At 33.3% G+C, this 18,605-nt stretch overlaps 3 protein-coding genes and 1 long non-coding RNA gene across 6 annotated transcripts; 2 read left to right on the top strand and 2 right to left on the bottom strand.

The window, feature by feature from the left end:
* Positions 1 to 1,971: 1,971 nt before the first annotated feature.
* LOC105773016 (uncharacterized) lies at positions 1,972 to 6,630 on the top strand. Of its 3 annotated transcripts, none has more exons than XM_012594580.2 (7): positions 2,183 to 2,332; positions 3,644 to 3,863; positions 3,940 to 4,923; positions 5,703 to 5,876; positions 6,018 to 6,154; positions 6,260 to 6,370; positions 6,470 to 6,630. In XM_012594580.2, the coding sequence occupies exons 3-7, from the start codon at positions 3,940 to 3,942 to the stop codon at positions 6,549 to 6,551; spliced, it is 1,488 nt and encodes a 495-aa protein (XP_012450034.1). In that variant the 5' UTR covers positions 2,183 to 2,332; positions 3,644 to 3,863; the 3' UTR covers positions 6,552 to 6,630. The 3 variants fall into 3 exon arrangements, with proteins under 3 accessions (XP_012450033.1, XP_012450034.1, XP_012450036.1); XM_012594582.2 differs by having other exon boundaries at positions 2,196 to 2,332; positions 3,650 to 3,863; XM_012594579.2 differs by lacking the exon at positions 3,644 to 3,863 and having other exon boundaries at positions 1,972 to 2,332.
* A 202-nt stretch (positions 6,631 to 6,832) lies between these two features.
* LOC105773017 (uncharacterized) lies at positions 6,833 to 9,046 on the bottom strand. Its single transcript, XM_012594584.2, has 5 exons — positions 8,540 to 9,046; positions 7,706 to 8,449; positions 7,537 to 7,616; positions 7,377 to 7,448; positions 6,833 to 7,282 (listed from the first exon to the last, which is right to left on the bottom strand). The coding sequence occupies exons 1-5, from the start codon at positions 8,861 to 8,863 to the stop codon at positions 7,015 to 7,017; spliced, it is 1,488 nt and encodes a 495-aa protein (XP_012450038.1). The 5' UTR covers positions 8,864 to 9,046; the 3' UTR covers positions 6,833 to 7,014.
* A 1,496-nt stretch (positions 9,047 to 10,542) lies between these two features.
* On the bottom strand, positions 10,543 to 11,798 carry LOC105774444 (uncharacterized). Its single transcript, XM_012596942.2, has 4 exons — positions 11,637 to 11,798; positions 11,311 to 11,529; positions 10,996 to 11,099; positions 10,543 to 10,907 (listed from the first exon to the last, which is right to left on the bottom strand). Exons 2-4 carry the CDS (start codon positions 11,467 to 11,469, stop codon positions 10,817 to 10,819), a joined length of 354 nt encoding a protein of 117 aa, XP_012452396.1. The 5' UTR covers positions 11,470 to 11,529; positions 11,637 to 11,798; the 3' UTR covers positions 10,543 to 10,816.
* Positions 11,799 to 16,471: 4,673 nt separating this feature from the next.
* Positions 16,472 to 17,306, top strand: LOC105772238 (uncharacterized). The gene is made up of 2 exons (XR_001126656.2): positions 16,472 to 16,706; positions 17,037 to 17,306. It is a non-coding gene; the product is annotated as an uncharacterized LOC105772238 (long non-coding RNA).
* Positions 17,307 to 18,605: the final 1,299 nt, after the last annotated feature.

Below are 18,605 nucleotides of genomic sequence, written 5' to 3'. Positions count from 1 at the left end.
TATTTCTTAACGCGTATATAATTTTATGAGAGTAAAAATAAAATTTAAAATATAATGGCATAATGATTTTTTGACCTCAACTTTACAAAAAAAAGTTATTTTAGCCCTCCATTTAATTTGTTGCATTTTTAGCCCTTAAACTTGTACTTTTTGTCAAATCATCCAAAATGAATGGAAACATTAAAGTTTTTTAACATTGTTGATGTTGCGTACGCGTTGATTGTAATGTGGATGACACGTTAACATTTAATTAAAATTAAAATTTTAAAAAATATAAAAAAATATAAAAATAAAAAAATATTAAAAATATTAAAAATATATTAATTAAAAAATATATATTTTTAAAATTTTTTAAAATTTTAAAATTAATTAATTATTTACATGTCATCTACATGGCAATCCACATGTATGTTACGTCAACAAAGTTAACAAACGTTAACTTTTCCATCCAATTTGGGTGATTTGACAAAAAATGCGAGTTCAAGCGCTAAAAGAGGCGAAAAATTAAATAGATGGCTAAAATGACTTTTTTTTTTAACTTTGAGGGCTAAAAACTCATTATGCCAAATATAACTGATTACGAGTTTTATCTTTTTCTCCATACAATATTTATTTATCCCTAGCATCACGTGAGATGAGACCATAGAAAATATTTCTAGTTTAATTAAAAATCAACACGATTACCAACAAGTAGTTGGAAGAAGTGGAAGAGATTTTTTTTTCCAAGTATTTGAAGTTTTCAGCCAAGTTTATATTTTAGAGTCAATATTGTTGAAAAGGTTTTACCGAAATATCACTCCAGTCCGAATAAGACTAAGCTCAAACTGTAAAATAGATAAAAACACTTGTCGCTATAAAAAAATCAACGCAATTATTTTCTAACATCGATCATGCCAAATGGTGCCAAATTTAAGATTCCATTTTAAATTTCTTACCAAAATTTATTGCCAATTATTTTGAAATAGGAAAATTTTCTTTTAAAAATCTAGAAAGATGACATGAAAATTTTCTATGTGTTTACGATAAAAGATGTATTTGAGGATTAGATTGATAGAATTTGTAAAAATAAAGAGTTAAATTTATTAAATTATTTAAAATTAAGATCAAATGGATAGAATACGTAAATACTAAGGACTAAATGTGTTATTATAACAATTAAAAAGACCATGTCATTATTTCTATTAGTGATTTAATTGAGAGTAACTAAAACAGTTGGTGATAAAATTAAAAGCTTTTTTTTTTTAAATTTTATAATTTAGTGATTAAAACAAAAACACTAATAATTGAATGACTAATGATGTAATTTCCTATTAACTGTATAAGGTTAGAATAGATCAAACAAATTCCTGTAATTATAGAAATTGGTTATTTTTGTTATAAAAGTGAAAGTTATTAGTCTATTCATCCAGCCATCCTCTTACAATGCTCAACTATTTTTGAATTAACCACTCAATTTCCTTGTAGTTTTTGTTTGTGAAAAGAATAAAATAATTTTTTTGTTAAGCATATATATATATTATAAAAATAAAACAATTATTAAGCATACTGTCAATCTAAAATAAAAATTCTAGAAATAGAGTTTTTTTATGGATAAAATAGATTTTTTAACAATCCAATTATTCAATTTATTTATAGGAAGATATTACACTTTAATGCACTCGAATGCTGAGTTCTCTTGTATTAGCAACAATGTTCATGCCAATCGAACTAAAACCCAATCGGCATGGAAAAAATAGATTTAAAGATTTAAAAGTGGTTAAATATAACAATGATCATTATTGTGATAATTTCTATCAAATCAAGTTTTAAAAATAGATCCAATTCATGTGAGATAATGAATTAAGATGACAGGTGATGGCTAATTGTGAGGATTGCAAATCCAAAGGGGTATAATAAAACAAAACCCAAAGCTTATGAACCAAGAAAAAGTCCAAAGCACAAGCGCTCCTCTGCACCCCCTTTTCTTCTTTCCCCATTCACACGTAAGTCCATAGAAATAATTCATCTCCCTCTCTCTCTCTCTCTCTCTCGCTCTCCCCGTCATTTTTCAAACATTGAATTGGGTCTTCTCCTTCTATCTTCATTTATTGACTTTCACTTTCAAAAAGAAGAAAATAAAGCTATCAGTCATAGAAAAGATTTTATTTTTCTTGAAAGCCTTTGAAGGAGGAGGAGGAGGAGGTTTAGAAAGAAGGGGGCTGGGATGGGGTCGTGTAGCAGCCGACAAGGCTCGAACCCATCATGGGGGAGACTCAACCGCCGACCCAAAAGGCGTTCCAGACTCTCTTCTTTTTTCATCTGCGGTACCTCTTCATCTCATGCTCCTCTTGAGGTAATTATCTATCACAAGTTTGATTTTTTTAAATGGCTTATCTGAGATTGGTTATTTGGCTGCTGAATTATATGGGGATTTTATTAATTTTGGAGTTATTAATCATGAAGTCAATGGCCCTGTTCTTTTTATTTTTATATTCTTTTTAGTGTCCAATAAACATTTTTGTGATCTGGGTTTGGCTTAATTCATATGAAATATCACTTCTTTCTAGTAATTCATATAGAAAGCTATCCTTTTTTCTTGGCTTTAATTCAGGCTTGAAGTTGCATGGTAATTGATTTATTTTTTCCTAAGTCCTCTGGTCCGAAAAGGGATAGATAAGAGCTATTAAGGTTTCTGCTTAGATATATACTATTTGTAAATTGTTGATTTTTTATGTTGCTCAATTAACTATGTCAAGGATTCCTCTATTGATTTTTTTTTCCTTTGATCATTTTTATTGTTTTATTGTCTGAAATTGCTCGCCTTCTCTTTAAAAATTCCAAAATTAATGGTTGCTTCATTTTAAGTAGTGCTTTACTTGATGTTGTATTGGTCTGGGAGAAGGTTTTATACATGGACGTTTGAATGATGCAAATACTGAGAGTGCCAACCTTTCTTATATGATATTTTGGACCTGCTCTTCCCCCGGTAGTAGGTTCAATTATGTATTCACCAATAGCTTCATAATGGAAAATGCTCTTAAGGGAACATGAGGAATCTGGTTCCTTGCAGGATTTGGTTCTTGTGCTGTGTCAGCCTTTAGTTTTGATTGGAGAATATTGACTGGTTCTTGCAACCCCCTTGCCACAAAGAATAAACTTATCTGGTTGTTGGCTTGGTGTTGCATTAAATTTGCACATTCAACTATCCCCTTCACCTTTTGACCCAAGGAAAAAAAAAAAATTGCTCGCTGCGCTTGCATGAATAAGCTATCAGTGCATTGCTTAAATTTCTGAAGTGTCTTTTTCTCTGAATTTCACTCTTTTAAAAGCAAATTTTCATTTTATTTTAGGGTTAGTTGTCAGTGTGTCATTTATTTGGAGTGAAGAACTGAAATAGAACTGAAATGTTCTTTTTGCAGTGTAATATGTCAAATAGTTTGTCTGTGGATTAAGACCACTCTAGCTTAAATATGCTACACAAACTCTTGGAGGCTGGTATTAATTTAGCAAGTTTACTTGGTTAGATTGTTTTCAGTTGGTGTTTTTACCTTTGTTTTTTTTCTTTATTTAAAACGAACAATACGACTTTGCACTTGAATAAGATCATTTTTAGTTAAAATTCCATGAAGTAGCTTAACATTTTAGCTTTCCTCTCGGTTCCAAGATGTAGACAGGAGGCGGAAAGAGAAGCTTTTTTGTGGCAGTGGTTGAGCATTTCATAATTGTTGCTCCAAACCTGGGTCACCAAGAGAGCTCCATGAAGTCATTGAGGATACAAGAGTCGAGTGAATTATAATTGTGTTAGCACCAGCAAATGTCTTGTGCATTGCATGTTCCTTAACAAGTTTATGTCTTGGAAGTTATCTTTTCTTCTTCGTATTTAGGTTGTAATCTAATCATTTCACATGGAAGCTCTAGAATATGCTGCAGGGCATGATACAATACATTCTTTTGTTGTAGATGGAAGATTATCCAGCTGAAATTCTGGTGAAGTCGGCAGATCACTCTGGCCCAGTTAGCAACGTTGTCCAAAGTCCCTTGGACGAATCTGCTTTGATATGCAGTATGGGAACAAGATTTAGCCGCATAGATAGTGAAACTGGAATTCCAGCTGAAAGCAGTTCTGCAGCCAGTCAGAATTCCTCTGTTGAAGGTGGCTCTAGAGATGTAGAAACTAGTCATTGCAGGAAATGCTTGACTGAAAATACAGAGTTAGTTGCTTCTCGGGTAGATGCTGGTTATAATCGCGGTGAATCTCATAAGGAGAGTAGTACTTCAGCTAGCACTCCCTTTATAGAACAACAGTCCTCGGATCCTGTCTCAGAAAATCTTTCGACTAATGAGGGTGCAGTCAGATTTGAAAATGCAAACAAGGGTGTGTCTGAGGTCTGTCCTGAGCCAAGTATTTTGTCTCCTCGAGGGCTTGAAGATTCAAATTTGCACAGGATACCTGTTGAGAATGAGTCGGGTGAAGTAACAACAGTAACTAACTCTGGTTTTGCTTCTGCTCCTCATGCCTCAGAACCGGAGACTTCTCACTCCATCGGAGGTGAATCCATTATAGAAGTGATGCCTTCAGGTTTAGGATTTCTCCTATCTAATAGGGAGAGGAGCCAGGGAGATGGAAGTGTTCTTCATGTTGATCTCGTGAGTCTCTCTTCCAATATTTTATCGGGTGGCACCGCTGATACAAGTAATCGTGAATCCAGGAGGAATAGCAGAAGAATGTTTTCGGATGCTTTTTCGAGACGCAGTTCCAGAAGAGTTAATAATTCCCAGTCCATTTTTCTTTCAACAGATGATAATAATGATCCAGGATTTGATAACAGATGGCTCCTTGATTTCGATGGTGATTTCTTTTATGACGGGGCTGCAGGTGATTCTGGTTACCTCAGCAGTAGAATTCATAGATTAAATGAACGAAGACGACACTCAAGACTTGAGGTATTTAATTACAAAGCACTTTGATTTATATGTTATCCAACTTGCTTTTAGTAGATCTTGCTTTAAGTAACTAGTTTTCTTTTGAAAATTATCTTGGCTCTAGTATTCCTGGATGGTGGTGCTTATGGTCCTTTGTTCTTTGAGCCTTGTTCAATTTTTTGTTAGAAATTAGGACATCTTTTGTATCCAGTTATGCATCCTTCAAGGCTTTAATTCTAATCTTAATTGTAATCATGTCAGAATATTTTGTCAGTCTGATCCCTTTTGGATGGCAAAATTTTACTCTATCGGTTCTGCACTGGTCTGCCCTGAATGGATGAATTTTTATTTGAAAGTGCACCTAGGGGGAGGGGGGTGGGTGGGTTATAATTTGTTTGAAAGCAGGCCAGTTTGTTCCATGCTGCCCTGCATATAGAATTACTGTTTTATCCTTTTATATATTTTACACTTTCTCATATACATCCTTAAATGTTTATATACATATTTTATGTAAAAGTGGAAACTTGTAGTAATCGGTCTTGCTTAAAGTGAGTAATATTAATAGTTTAATTTAAGATATGGTATTCATAATTAAATTATAATTTTAAAGAATTGAGGTAAGCGTGGAGCAGAGTGGGTATGGATGTAACCAACTTCCATGGAGGCAGGGATGGAATCATGTGACAGGGTACTCTAAAGGTGGGGTGGGAGAGATAAAGCAATATCTATCCCTCCACCTCATTGCCCTGCATAGTTCCCTTAGGTAACTTTTATTAATTATCTCATTTGGTTCTTTTCAGAATTGGTTAAGGCTGCATGGTGGACATGATGAAAATCATCGGCGAACTACATTTTGTCCATCTGGAATCCACCCTGATGGCACTTGCTCATGTGATTCTTCCCTGATGACTGATGAGCCTAGTGCTCGTGTAAGCATATCTCGAATAGTTATGCTTGCTGAGGCTCTATTTGAGGTAGTTTTCCTTTAGCAACTGGCATGTTCTTTCTACTTTTCTAATGTCAAATCATCTTGTTTCTATAATTTTGTCTAATGTCCCTGTAGTCCGTGAAAAGTTGATCTTGTATTACATAACTTACCATATAATAATTTATAGGTTTTGCATCGTCAACCTGTTTCACTTTCCCTATCCATGGTATCACCGCCGGCTCCCGAATCTGTAGTTGATTCTTTCCCCCTCAGAAGTCACAACAGAAAAGCAAATGTAGCTGAGGACGGGGATGCTGTTGAACAGTAAGTTCTTTCGTTCTTACTACTTGTAGATTGAAGGTTCATGATACTCAGTTTTGCCTTTCTTTTTAATAATTATGTTCACATTATTGTCCCTGTTATATATAGGTGTCATATATGTTTGGGTGAATATGAGGAAGGGGACCAAATAAGAATTCTGCCTTGCCAGCATGAGTTTCACATGTCTTGTGTGGATAAATGGCTCAAAGAGATACACGGGTATTGCTACACTTTCCCTGCACCATGCGTTGTTTTTCTTTCTCCCTCTCTTTCGGGAACTTACTTTTTTTTTTCCTCCTTTTTACTCTTGGTTTGCAGAGTATGCCCACTTTGCAGAGGCGATGTTCGTCATGGTGGTGGGGAGTCTTCTGTCTCAAACTCTGAGATTCCATCTCTTTGATGTAACTGTACATATAAATGTAAATATAGTAATGGATTCTTGTATAAATGTTATATCTATATTTATTTCCTGTTTACCATGTTGTAGCATCTTTTTTTCCTCGTAGATGTGGCCTATGTGGAATTATTAAGTTTAGCAAATTGAGGAAATAGGATATTTTTGGCCTTGCACTTTACTCATTGATGGCTACATCTTTAATGCAATCAATCAAAAACCATTGCTGGGTTATTATCGATGCTTACAGATGTTGGCATATATAATCAATCAAGCAGGAATAAAAATGAGTTTGAAAGGATGGCATCAACCTTGGCATTTAAATGAAGATGAAGCGGCACTATGATTACTTAGAAGAACAGAGTTCTTCTTTAACAGTTCATGCACTGGTACAATCTTAAATACATAATATATAACTTGAGAAATTAACAACACAAATAATAGCAGTTGCATGGTTGGTTTTTCACCTTTAACCCAGGAAAGAAGAAGAGCCACGCCTTTGGTTCCAAAAGGGGTTATGATCTTGGAAGACAGCTGATTCAGGATTTGGGTTTTTATTATCAAAGAGATTTGGGTGACAATTCTCATTATCATCATCAAAAGTAGTCCATCGCCTTGAGTTGTTTTTAAGCTTCTGTCTGGTAACATTTCTCATGTTTTCCATCTCTCCTACATGCTCCCTGAATTCTTTCTTCACCACATCTAGAACTACCTCTCCATATCTATCACACCACGACCTTCAACATTGGCAAAAAAAATACGGACAATAAGAAACAGAAATGTTCATCATTTGGCCGTGTAAGAACATCATGATTTTTTTAGCATCCTTACTTGGGAAAGAACTTTTTGAGGTCAGCCTTGTCCACAGGAAGGGTTGTGGAAATTGCTTCAATTTGATCATCCCTAGTGGAATTACAAGAAGCACAACAAAACTTAGGCAAATATGCAAAGCAAAATAGGATTTAAGGTTTAATGGAAAGAATTTGCTTACGAAAATTTAAGATTGGGGTTTGTGGTGGAGAGCTCTGATTGAATTCGTGATAGCTCCTTCTTTATTTTGTCTCCTACTACCTGCAAGTGGATATTTGATATAAACTAACACTAGTATACAACAATTAGAACAACAATTTTTTTTTCTTTTCTTCAACATTAAGATGAACCTTATCGATGAAGAAATCCGATGGAGCTCCATTTGCAAGCAGCTTCCTCTTAATCTGTTTCGTGTCTGGTCCCTCTCCAATGGGAGTTGCAACAAGTTGGCATGACCCCATGAATGCTTCACTATCTGATCTTTCGTTGAGAGGCAAAGGAGCTGTCTCATCCTCTGAATCATTTCTCCTCCATTTCTTGAAACCATCAAAACCCCATTGTTTCTTTGCTGATTTTGATGCTTTCTCCTCTGAACCAGGGCCATTATTATGCCCCTCTCTTTGCTCTCTATGAAACAGGGTTTTAAATGGTTTTCTCTTTGCGCTACCATTCTCCTTCACAGACTCGGTCGGGAATGCTTCTTCTTGCATTAGAATCGATTTTGTTTCACTTTCCTTACCCTCCATAAAGGCTGATGATGATGGTTTTGAATCCACATCGAAAATGCTCTTTTCTGATCTGTTTTTACTTGGCTTCTGGGATGATCCGAACCCAAAAACCGAGGCTGCTCCTTTGATCTGATTCATGGCAGAGTTGTTCTTCGATTTATTATTGGAATGCAACACATTGTCTCTATCATCCTTCAAGTCAATCACAGACCATTCTTCTTCTTGATTCTCTTTCGAATCTTTCGGATTTGCAACGACCAAATCTCTGGTCTCGATTTCAGCTCCTTGTACTGCTAACCGCTGCAACAAAGGCCTTTTTGAAGAATGGTACTCCTCCTCAGATATACATTTTGCATAAAGCAGTTCCTACAACAAAAGGAAATCAAATTTGAAGAATAATTTCACTCACTCAACTAACACACACGCACAAAAGAGAGAGAGAGAGATTACAGTTACCTGCAAGAAGAGCAGTTTATCTCTCAAGATAACAGGCTGTTCAAGTTCAGGTGGAGAAGCAATGAGCGTGTCAAGCAAATGAGTTCTAAAAGCAGTAACCTCAGCTTCACCCAAAATCCCTTCTTTATGCAGTCCCATGAGATTGAGTATCTGGTGAAAGGAATCCTGCTGCCATTTCAGATTATCAGATTGAAGCTTGGAAAGCCTGAGTTCAGCAGCAGGCAGTCTCTTTTTCTTGAAGGAGAAAGGGAGGATTGTCTTGCAAAGTGAAGTGATGGAATCATGGATGGTGGAGTAGTATGTTGGGGTATAACTGTACACCATTTTTGACCTTTTGATTTGTTGATGAGAGCTTGAAAATGGGTTGAATCTGGATTTTAGATTGATGATTTTAGTTGCCAGTGCTTTGATTTTTGAAAGAAACAATTACTTTTTGAGGAATGTTGTAGAAATCTGAAGAAGGTGGGTTGTTAATTGGATTTTTGAATCTTGGGGGAGAACTTAAAACGGTAACTTGAAACTAGCCGTTGAGAGATGAAAGAGAGAAGGAAGAAACGCAATGCCCAATTATTTGTTATTCAACGCTGTCGTTTTCTCTTCTTTTCATCTTTTTCTAATTTATAATGGTAAACATACCTGTGAAGTCCCCTATTCTAGGGACTGAATCAAATTAGTCCTTCTATTTTTAAATACTTTTCAAAATAATCAAATAAAGTCAAATTGGGATAGCGTTAATATTTATTGATTAAAAAATGACATGAAAATTAGTTTATTTATTTATTTATAGTTCAACTCTAAACAAAATATTTCATCTACAAAATCATAAAAAGCTTTCAAAATATAACCTCGTTAAATATTAAACGTTAACTTTGTTGAAATTTGACCTTACTTGATATTTTAAAAATATAAAAACTAAATTGATCCATTTCATAATAAGAGGATCAATCTGATCCAATCCCTATAATAAAACGAGGTTTCAAATATATTGAAATCAATTTATAACAGGCCTAAGGATTCAACAGCCACCAATTAAACCATAAAAAGTTTTAATTTTTTAAATTTCATTTGAATTTAATATATCATTTTAATGAATTCAGAAAATTATCGTTGATTATACTTTTATATGAGTCATAATGATTTATTTAACCCTTCAATTTTATAAAAAATGTTTTAACCATTCATTTAATTTTTTTTGTCTCTTTTAACTCTTAAATTTATGTCGTTTGTTAAATCACTCTGAATGAATAAAAATTTAATGTTTTTAATGTTATTAACATGAAATTCACGTAGATGTTTTTATATAATACTAATATTAAAACCTCAAATTTTCTATATGATTTATTTTATTTATTTAATAGTTAATAAATTAAAATTTATTAAATAGTATTTACTTCTAATTTTTAATTAAGGAAAGTTACATGTATACTATTTTTAAAGTTAATTATGACCCTTAAAAAAGTTAGTTATGAAGATTTCCTTTTATGATTTATAAAAAAATTACTTACCAAGAATAAATTGATTTCAAAATTCAAATATTTTTCCTAGGTATTTAAATTACGGACAATTCAATTTCAAAGTATCCTTTATATTCGTTTTATGATTTATAAAATTATTATTTTTTCGATATTTACGGTTTCCGATTTCAACAAAAGGCATCTCTAAAATTTAAACCTGAATTTCTTCTTAAAAATATAATGCACCTTATAATTGCACCCAACTCTTATTAGTAAATTTAATTTAATCCTATTTTTAATTCTTATTTGTGATACATATGTCATATTTCTAGCATTGGATATTTTACAAGTTGAGACATAACTGTAAATTTCATTGTTTAAATTTTATTTAATCTTTAGTATAAATATTTTTATTTTAAACAATATTATTTTTATAATATCTATAATTGATTAGCATATTTCTTAAATAATGCATACTCAGACATCTTTCATGATTTTCTATTTTGGATATACATATATCACAGCAATTAGACAACGATGAACATAAAATTTGGGGATAATCCACAGGTATCATACTAATATTTAAATATTAATATATTTGATAATTTCATATCATATTTACGCCAAAAAAGAAAATACAACATCCATTCATAGATTTCCAAACTCTATAATTGAAACTATCTCTAAAAACATAACCCAACAATCAAAATGAGAGACTTAATTGAGTAACTGGTGTTGCAGCAGTAGAGTAATCTTGGGTACACTCAAGAAAAGTTGTACAACCTGTTGGAATACCTTTGGAATTTGATTCAACAAGTTGAGTTTAACACTTCTTCCAACTCAGTTTGGGCCAACTCACAATCTTCTTCTTTGACTGCAACTCCCCTTTCATCCCATTTTCATCGCTATTTTGCCTGATGGATTGATTTTCAATGCCCAAAGTAAGGGGAAATGAGACTTGAAATAATAAATAAATAAATAAATAAATTGCCATTCTAGTACCTCTTAGGCTGTGATCTCAACCTCTCATCTAATCTTTTCTTAGCTTCTCTTGCTATCCCTCCCAGCTCCTCATCTTCACAGGCTTCATCTAATATGCTCCTTTGCTTCAATATATTCACATCCCAAATCAAAACTCAAGTCAGTCTCAGTTATAATCTCCTCTTATATTGCTGCCATAATGAAAATATGATTACAGACCAATTGCTGTTAATTTGTCACAAGTACGACCGATTAACAATTACAGTAACTGCAATCTATAACAACACAATATAAACGCTGTAAAGAGATGGAACTATATAGGAAAAGAGAAAGTACCTGTAAACAAGAATGAGTATCCTGGTTGGTGGTATACAAACAAAAAGAGGATTTCCTTGGGAAGCGATAAGGAGGAGGGGTTGGTGAATCAGATAAGGCTCCCGTTAGATGGATCCGTCTTCTTCTAGCACATTCAACACCAGGAAGCATACCAGCCATTGTTTGATTGAATGTCTACCTGTTTGAACCTAGGTAGGAGGTGATGAAAGAGAAGATGATCTGGAAAGAAAAAGAAAGGGAGTTTGATTGAATCTGTAAAAAAGAAGGAGAACGCTAATAAAGGTTGTGGATAGGGGGAGACAAAATCGGGTTCATGCCATCCTTACTGAAGAAACGTAGAGGAAATATTTGCTGAAATTATTAATTGGAAATTGAGAAGGGACGAGGAAAGAGGGGAGGAAGTTCCATGGTAACTTCCACCAGCCGCCCATCGGAAGCTCCGTCAACTGCGTACAAGGATCTCCCACCTCACTCACCACATATTATTTTAAGTGTGAAAATATTTTCTACACTGATAATAAAATTTTTAGACTATAGTAAAATATTAAAAAAAAAGACATACCAATTTCTAATAAAATAAAAAAGTATATTTTCAGAATATGTAGACTTATTACATCTATTGGGCACTCGTTACGTGATTGCTAAGCAGTTTCCATGCTTTAGGTATATGATTCTCAAAGCACTGCCTAGTAAGTTTTATTCTTGTACGGAACTTGGCAGCATAATCAACCACTAAATTAGCTTTTTATGGGGTATGCGATACGATGATCTACTGTTGTCTTCGACACAACTCCTTGATGTTTTGAACTAAAGAGCGCAAGTATGAGTCAACCATATCCTCATTTAGCAGTTGCACAACCATATCATTATCACTTTCCACCATGACTTTCTTAAAACCCCACTGCTATACCACATTTAAACCATCTAGAGCTGCCCATAATTCAACCTTAAATATCGATCTTAAGCAAATACTTCTATTGTAGCCAACTAGTCAATTCCAATACATGTCTCTTATGACTCCACCTGTAGATGCCCCTGCAAAATTCGATTCTACTGCCCCATCAACATTCAATTTAACACACCCAGCATGAGGGAGACTGCAATTGCTACGGCTTGTATTATCTATGTGTTGGCCCGAGGCCAAACGAGGGACATACTCTACATTCATCGTCCAACACCACCACCTTAAAAATATCCGCCCCACATTGCTTCCAAATCCACCAACATGTAATTCCGAACAACTTTTCCCACTCAACACCATTAAACTGTAAAGCAAGTGTTGGAGTTTTTGTAAGAGCAGAGGAAGAAAAACAGGACACCGGACAAGGCAGCAAGATACAAGAAAAAATTTTAACTTGCTCACAAATGTGCAGCAAGGGAGCTTATGGCTGATAGCTCATTTTTGCTCACTCATTCAATAAGAAAACAATACATTTAGAGTCAAATACATCACCAAATACTACCTACTACCACTAAGTAGCCTAGTAACTTGATAAACATTGCTTGTACACATAAACAAGCCTCCTAAACTAGTCATTCAACAGCTACTGTATCAAGTTGTCATCAACTTGTTCATTTTCAACTAGTTTGATTACAATGAAACTAAAGAGAAAACCTTGCCGTTACAGCAAGCATACGTGCTGCAGCATGTTTACAAGCTGCATGCACTTCAACCAAAAATATCACAGCAGCATGGTTGGCCAATTTTCAACAGCAAGATTATTATCAAAGTTATCAAGTAGCCAGCTGTTTAAATTAGAGGTGAAGAAGCTTTGTTGCATAGCATTGGGAATTATCCTCACCTAAACCGCCCACAAAGCGTGAAGTGTTGTCCCTGGCATGCGCTACAAGTCTTACAAGAGGCATCATCTGTTAACTTGCCCGGCCATCTCTCATTATTTGAGCATAATCTCTCCCTTATCACTAGCCATAGGAACTGTCTCTCATTGATGAGCCTTAAGCTTTCAAGCATTAAGACAAAAGGAGTCTTTTGGTGCCAACATATCTGTAGTCATCCGTTTATATGCATAAAAAAACTATAAATTTACTCGAGTTTGACCGATTCCATATGCACATATCAGGTCCTAAATGTTCTCTCGGTGAAGGCATTATTGCAATGTGCATCACTATTGAATGGTCCAACCAATGTGTAAATGAGTCCCAACTACAATCTCCATACCCATCAACCATATCAGTAACTTCAATCCTTTAGCCAATCAATTGGCTGAAGAAGCCAATCTTTCAATGACCAACCTTAGGTACCCACGCATCTTTTTACATATGTACACTTCTACCATTTCTTAAAAAGCGCACACACTAGTATACGTATTGTGGCTTTTACTCTATAACCTATCCAAATAAATCGATAATACATATTTTTAATTTAAATCAAACAAATAAAAATGAGCAAGGTAAATTAAAACGAAACAATCAATCAATAATAAGAGCATACAATTATAATTTGATCTAATGCATTAGCTAATTGTTCAATATCCACCCAATTTATCACAATAAAGTTGATTACTCACCTAAAGTACTAAAATTTTCTCAATTCTCTTCCAAGCAATTAAAGAACTGATTAAATCTAATTATCGAGATATATTCATATGCCAATAATTTAGACCAAATTGATTAAGAACAAATATCGCTTATGGCTATTAGGAATAAAAATTTGACCATCTAATATAGACAAAGAGTTATTTATTCTAGACCTAAAACGAAAAGTCCTTTTTCCAATTTTTAAGTTTTATCAAATTAATAATTGATCGACTATTATCAATGAAGAGCAAGAACGAGTAAATAATCAATTCTCTATTAAAAATAAAAAGATGGAAATAGAAAAAAAAATTCAATTAACTAAACATTCAATCCTAGAAATGAAAACTTAGTTCATCAAAATATTGAAAAACAATCTTAAAATAAAAACAAGAAACTAATCATAGAAAAAGAAACAAGGAAAAAAATAGATGGAGAAATTGAGTCTTCCTAATGATTTCCATCAATCCTTGATGCTTGAAGGCTTTGGCGATTTCTCCTCTTTTTATCCACACTCCTCTTGAGTTTAGGTATTTTCCCCCTTTTTATATCCCATAAAAATCACAGCTCTTTTATTTTGCAGTATGTAACAATCTGCCTTGACGTGACTTAACTATTTGCAAAATCGAGGCTTGCCTATCTGACTTGCTATCCGAACAAAACTTATTGTTGAGTTTGTTTTTGCTCAATAGATAATCCTTCACATCCTCGAATGAGAGATTATTTTGCCATAAATCAGGGTCTCCTTGAAAGATTTGTATGAATGGGGTAAAGAGCATAATAATAGCGTAGCCCAATCTTCATTGTCAATCTGAACCTCAACCTTTTCTAAATCATTCAAAAGAGTAATAAATTGATTGATGTGACCTCTAAGGTGCTCACTTTCGTCCATACGAAACATGTATAGACATTGTTTCAACACCAATTGATTAGCCAAAGACTTTGTCGCGTAGAGGATTTCTAACCTCTTCCATAAGGTGAATGTCGTTTTCTCCATCAAAACCTCCTGCAATACATTATTTGCTAAACATAATTAAATTATGGATAGAGCTTTTTTTATCTAACCTATCCCATTCTGATTTATTCATGTTTGTAGGTTTATTCTTTGTAAGGACCTTCTCAAGATCGCTTTGAATCAAAATTGTCATTGTCGAAACCATTTTTTATTTTGAAAAAAAAAACAAAAATTAGAAGTCGCCACCAATATTTTATTGAGGTGTGATTGGATCACCTAAAAAATAGCTTTGGTCTACGAGTTTTAGAAAAATGGATCCGGGAGTCGGTTACGTACGAGGAAGGATTAGCACCCTCGTAACGCCCAAAATTGGTACCTAGTTAATTAATTCGTGTCTTAATGTCAAAAATTTAAAAATATGATCCTTAATAAAAACTTAAAGACGTTACTTATTAAGACTCTTATCATTTCAGAGAAGGAAAATGTCACACCCAATGGGTTAGGGCACGACATTCTAATTTCTCAAAAACAAATTAGTCCAAAATACTCGTGTAATAAAATTTAAAAGAATATTTATTTGTTTAAGATTTATAAAGAAATCACGGCTCAATACTTTAGGGCACAATTTCTCTAAATCCTAAACTTGGAATATTTCCTTTGTTATTATTTTTTAAAAAAAAAATCTTTGTCTCGAGAAATCAATACGTCACATCTAATACGTTAGGATACAACATATGAAATTCCCGACAACAAGCTTTTCATTTTGTTTGTTTAAAGAGCAATTCTCGATTGTTAGATTTAACGAAGAAAATTGGAACCCAATACGTTAGGGCTCAATTTTCTTGAAAATCCCAAATGAGAGTATTATCTCTATTTAAAAAAAAATTATTTTTAAATTCGAGTAAAAGGATGACGTATTGTTATATGGGATGTATGTATAAATACCGCATTAATAAATGACAAATATATATATGATAATATGAGCATAAATAATACAAGCAGTAGAAATAAAATAAATGAAATAACAAATCAACATCGTGCAACATAACAAATACAAGTAGATAAAGATTAAAACATTCTTTAATATATATATATATATATATATATTTATACATAAGTGACTGAATAAAGCAAATGAATAAAATTATAAACATACAAAAATATACATGCATGTTTAAATCATGAAATATAAAAATATATATGTATGTGAAAATTATGAAAACAAGATAATAAAAAATATGTACATAATATGTATATATATTTAAAACGTTTAAAATATATGTATATGTATTAACATGCATATGCGTGTATATATGTAGATATAATAATAATATATAATATAACAATAACAATAATAATAACAATAATAATAATAATAATAATAACAATGTTAATAAAATAAACTAAAGAAACTTAAAATGAAAGATTAAGGATTAAACTGAAAACTAAACGGAGTTAAAAGGCTGGATTTAAAGATAGAAAACACTAAAAGGGACTAAATTAAAACGCGCGCAACAGGAGGAGGACCCAAAGGGGAATTAATCCCACCCTCCAAAAAGTTGCGTCTTAATAAGGACCAAAGTGAAACAAAAATAAAACATGTGCTTAAATTTAAAAGAAATAAAAGAAAATGATTAAACACACTTCAAAAAAAACAAAGGACCCAATACATAAATAGCCCACCAAGGGTCCAAACAGGCAAATCCATAGCCATTAAACGACACTATTTTTCAAACCCTAAAAAAAACTTTTAACAAAACATTTCATTTCATTTTCTTCAAAAACAGAGAGGGAGGAGAGAACTCTCTGCTAGGGTTCTTTTCTTAACCCAAACCCAGCCACACCACTGCCATGACGCCGCCCAAAGCACCACCCTTGACGGCAGTTTGAAGAGACCGAACCAAAGGTAAGCACCTCCATTCTTTCTTTTCTTATTATTTTCTACTATTAGAAGATATAAAAACATGTAAACAAAAATCGAAAAAAACTCTAAAAACGACGAAAATCACCTTTCAAAAAAAATGTTTTCTGATTCTTTGTTCTTGTATTTTTTTTCAATACAACATTCCTTTCCCCCTTTTCCCTTTTTTTTATCGATTCCTCCCTTGTTACAGTATATTCAATCCCCTTTTATAACCCTAATAATAAAATATATAAAGGAAAAAAATCTGTTTGATTTCTTCTTGATTTGCAATCTTTGATCTTGTTTCCTTTCTTGCGTTTATTTGCTGTGCAGGTAAAGATCCGGGGCTGTGGTGCTTGGTGGCTGCGGCGCAAAGGTTTCCTCAGAAACCCTAGGAGTTTCTGACATTGTTTTGGGCCATTATTTATTCCGGATTTTGGGCCATTATTTATTCCGGATTTTGGGCCACATAGGCCCATTGTAATTTGAGCTTGTTTTTGTAGGCCGGGTAAAATTTCAGTATTACAGTCATCATCCGAACTTGTTACATATTAAAATTTGTGATACTATCGAACTTATCAATATCAAACCTTGTTGCTGCTATCTCTGAATGGATTGATTGCTAAAATCGAATTAGCTCTGATACCACTTTGTTGGGGATAAACCCGATTAAGCAACGAACAAGTAAAATAATAAAGAAATTAAAAACATCGAATACAAATATTTTGCATGGAAAAACCCCTCTGAAGAGGATAAAAAATCATGAAAAAAAATAATTTTACTAAAATGACAAAAACGAAGAGTATAAAGATGAAGATAAAAATTAAACTCCAAAATTCGAAATAATAACCCTCAAAACATAAACACAAAATTCTCTGATAGCTTATAAAAGTTAATACCTAAATGTGTAATGAGTTATTTTTCTAAAGTGAAAAAAAGACTTATTTATAGGTTAAATTTGTAGGTCAAATAATATTAAAATAACCTACACTAATCAGAGTTTAAGTGAGAAATTAATATTAAAATAACTTACACTAATCAGGGTTTAAGTGGAAAACTAAAAACAGAGTTTAATTAGGAGAAGAAAAGTCGAAAAATGCGAGACATAACTCCACAAGTTATCTCTCACTTAATTGATAAATCCCAATCGGATAAGACATTCAATAAATTCAAACAAATTGACCCTCTAGACTCTTTTCCCACTAAATCAATAAAAGCTTAACTTTTCAAGGAATACAACCAACAAGGGAATTTAAACCTTTTCAAGGGACACCAGCAATGGCACTATTGACAGGAGCCTTCTATCCACTTATAGCAAATCCTCACCAAGTGCCAAAGAGAATATGCTCCAAACTCAAAGAAATTAGTAAACCCCAAAAGACCAAACCTTGTAAAACAACCAACAAATGCATAGCATGCATATGTAGCAAAGTAAATATCAACCTAACAGTCGTATCTGTCATAGGTTAGAGGGCAAGATCAATAAAGGGCTTAGAGATACAACCTTGCTAGATCAAGGACACTAACCCTAACTAATTACAAGCACAAAACGATTTACTCTTCACGCGCTGTCATATGCCCATCAACCTTAGGTCACCAAGGGATCTCACTATAAATACTCATGTATATTCATCTCCAGAGGTGTGATCACTATACTATTACTACATTACTTTACCAACACATCCCTGAAGCTCTTATCACCTTCTATTTATTGACTTTAAGTATTTCTTTTATCTTATAGGTCTAAAGTAGACATTAACCCATCTTCCTTCCAAGAGATGACAAGAGCAATATTTCTCCAGTACTATTGGTACACATGAAGACCACTAAATTTACTTCCAAGATAAAGAGGATTGGATTAGATATTTTATTTTGCCAAAAAAGTCAAGCAAGCTTATCCTA

The sequence above is a fragment of the Gossypium raimondii genome, chromosome 6 (genome assembly GCF_025698545.1).
Source record: "Gossypium raimondii isolate GPD5lz chromosome 6, ASM2569854v1, whole genome shotgun sequence".
Lineage (NCBI taxonomy): Eukaryota > Viridiplantae > Streptophyta > Magnoliopsida > Malvales > Malvaceae > Gossypium > Gossypium raimondii.
The sequence above is the reverse complement of the archived record's forward strand: the minus strand, read 5'-3'. Positions and strand labels throughout refer to the sequence as shown.

Coding starts and splice junctions, on each gene's coding strand:
- LOC105773017 (XM_012594584.2), bottom strand. CDS start 8,863: ATGGTGTACAGTTATACCCCAACATACTACTCCACCATCCATGATTCC. Junction 8,450..8,539: donor ATAAACTGCTCTTCTTGCAG/GTAACTGTAATC, acceptor CTTTTGTTGTAG/GAACTGCTTTATGCAAAATG. Junction 7,283..7,376: donor CTCAAAAAGTTCTTTCCCAA/GTAAGGATGCTA, acceptor CCAATGTTGAAG/GTCGTGGTGTGATAGATATG.
- LOC105773016 (XM_012594579.2), top strand. CDS start 2,204: ATGGGGTCGTGTAGCAGCCGACAAGGCTCGAACCCATCATGGGGGAGA. Junction 2,333..3,939: donor CATCTCATGCTCCTCTTGAG/GTAATTATCTAT, acceptor CTTTTGTTGTAG/ATGGAAGATTATCCAGCTGA. Junction 4,924..5,702: donor GACGACACTCAAGACTTGAG/GTATTTAATTAC, acceptor GGTTCTTTTCAG/AATTGGTTAAGGCTGCATGG.
- LOC105774444 (XM_012596942.2), bottom strand. CDS start 11,469: ATGGCTGGTATGCTTCCTGGTGTTGAATGTGCTAGAAGAAGACGGATC. Junction 11,100..11,310: donor ATACTCATTCTTGTTTACAG/GTACTTTCTCTT, acceptor AATATATTGAAG/CAAAGGAGCATATTAGATGA. Junction 10,908..10,995: donor TTGAGATCACAGCCTAAGAG/GTACTAGAATGG, acceptor TCAATCCATCAG/GCAAAATAGCGATGAAAATG.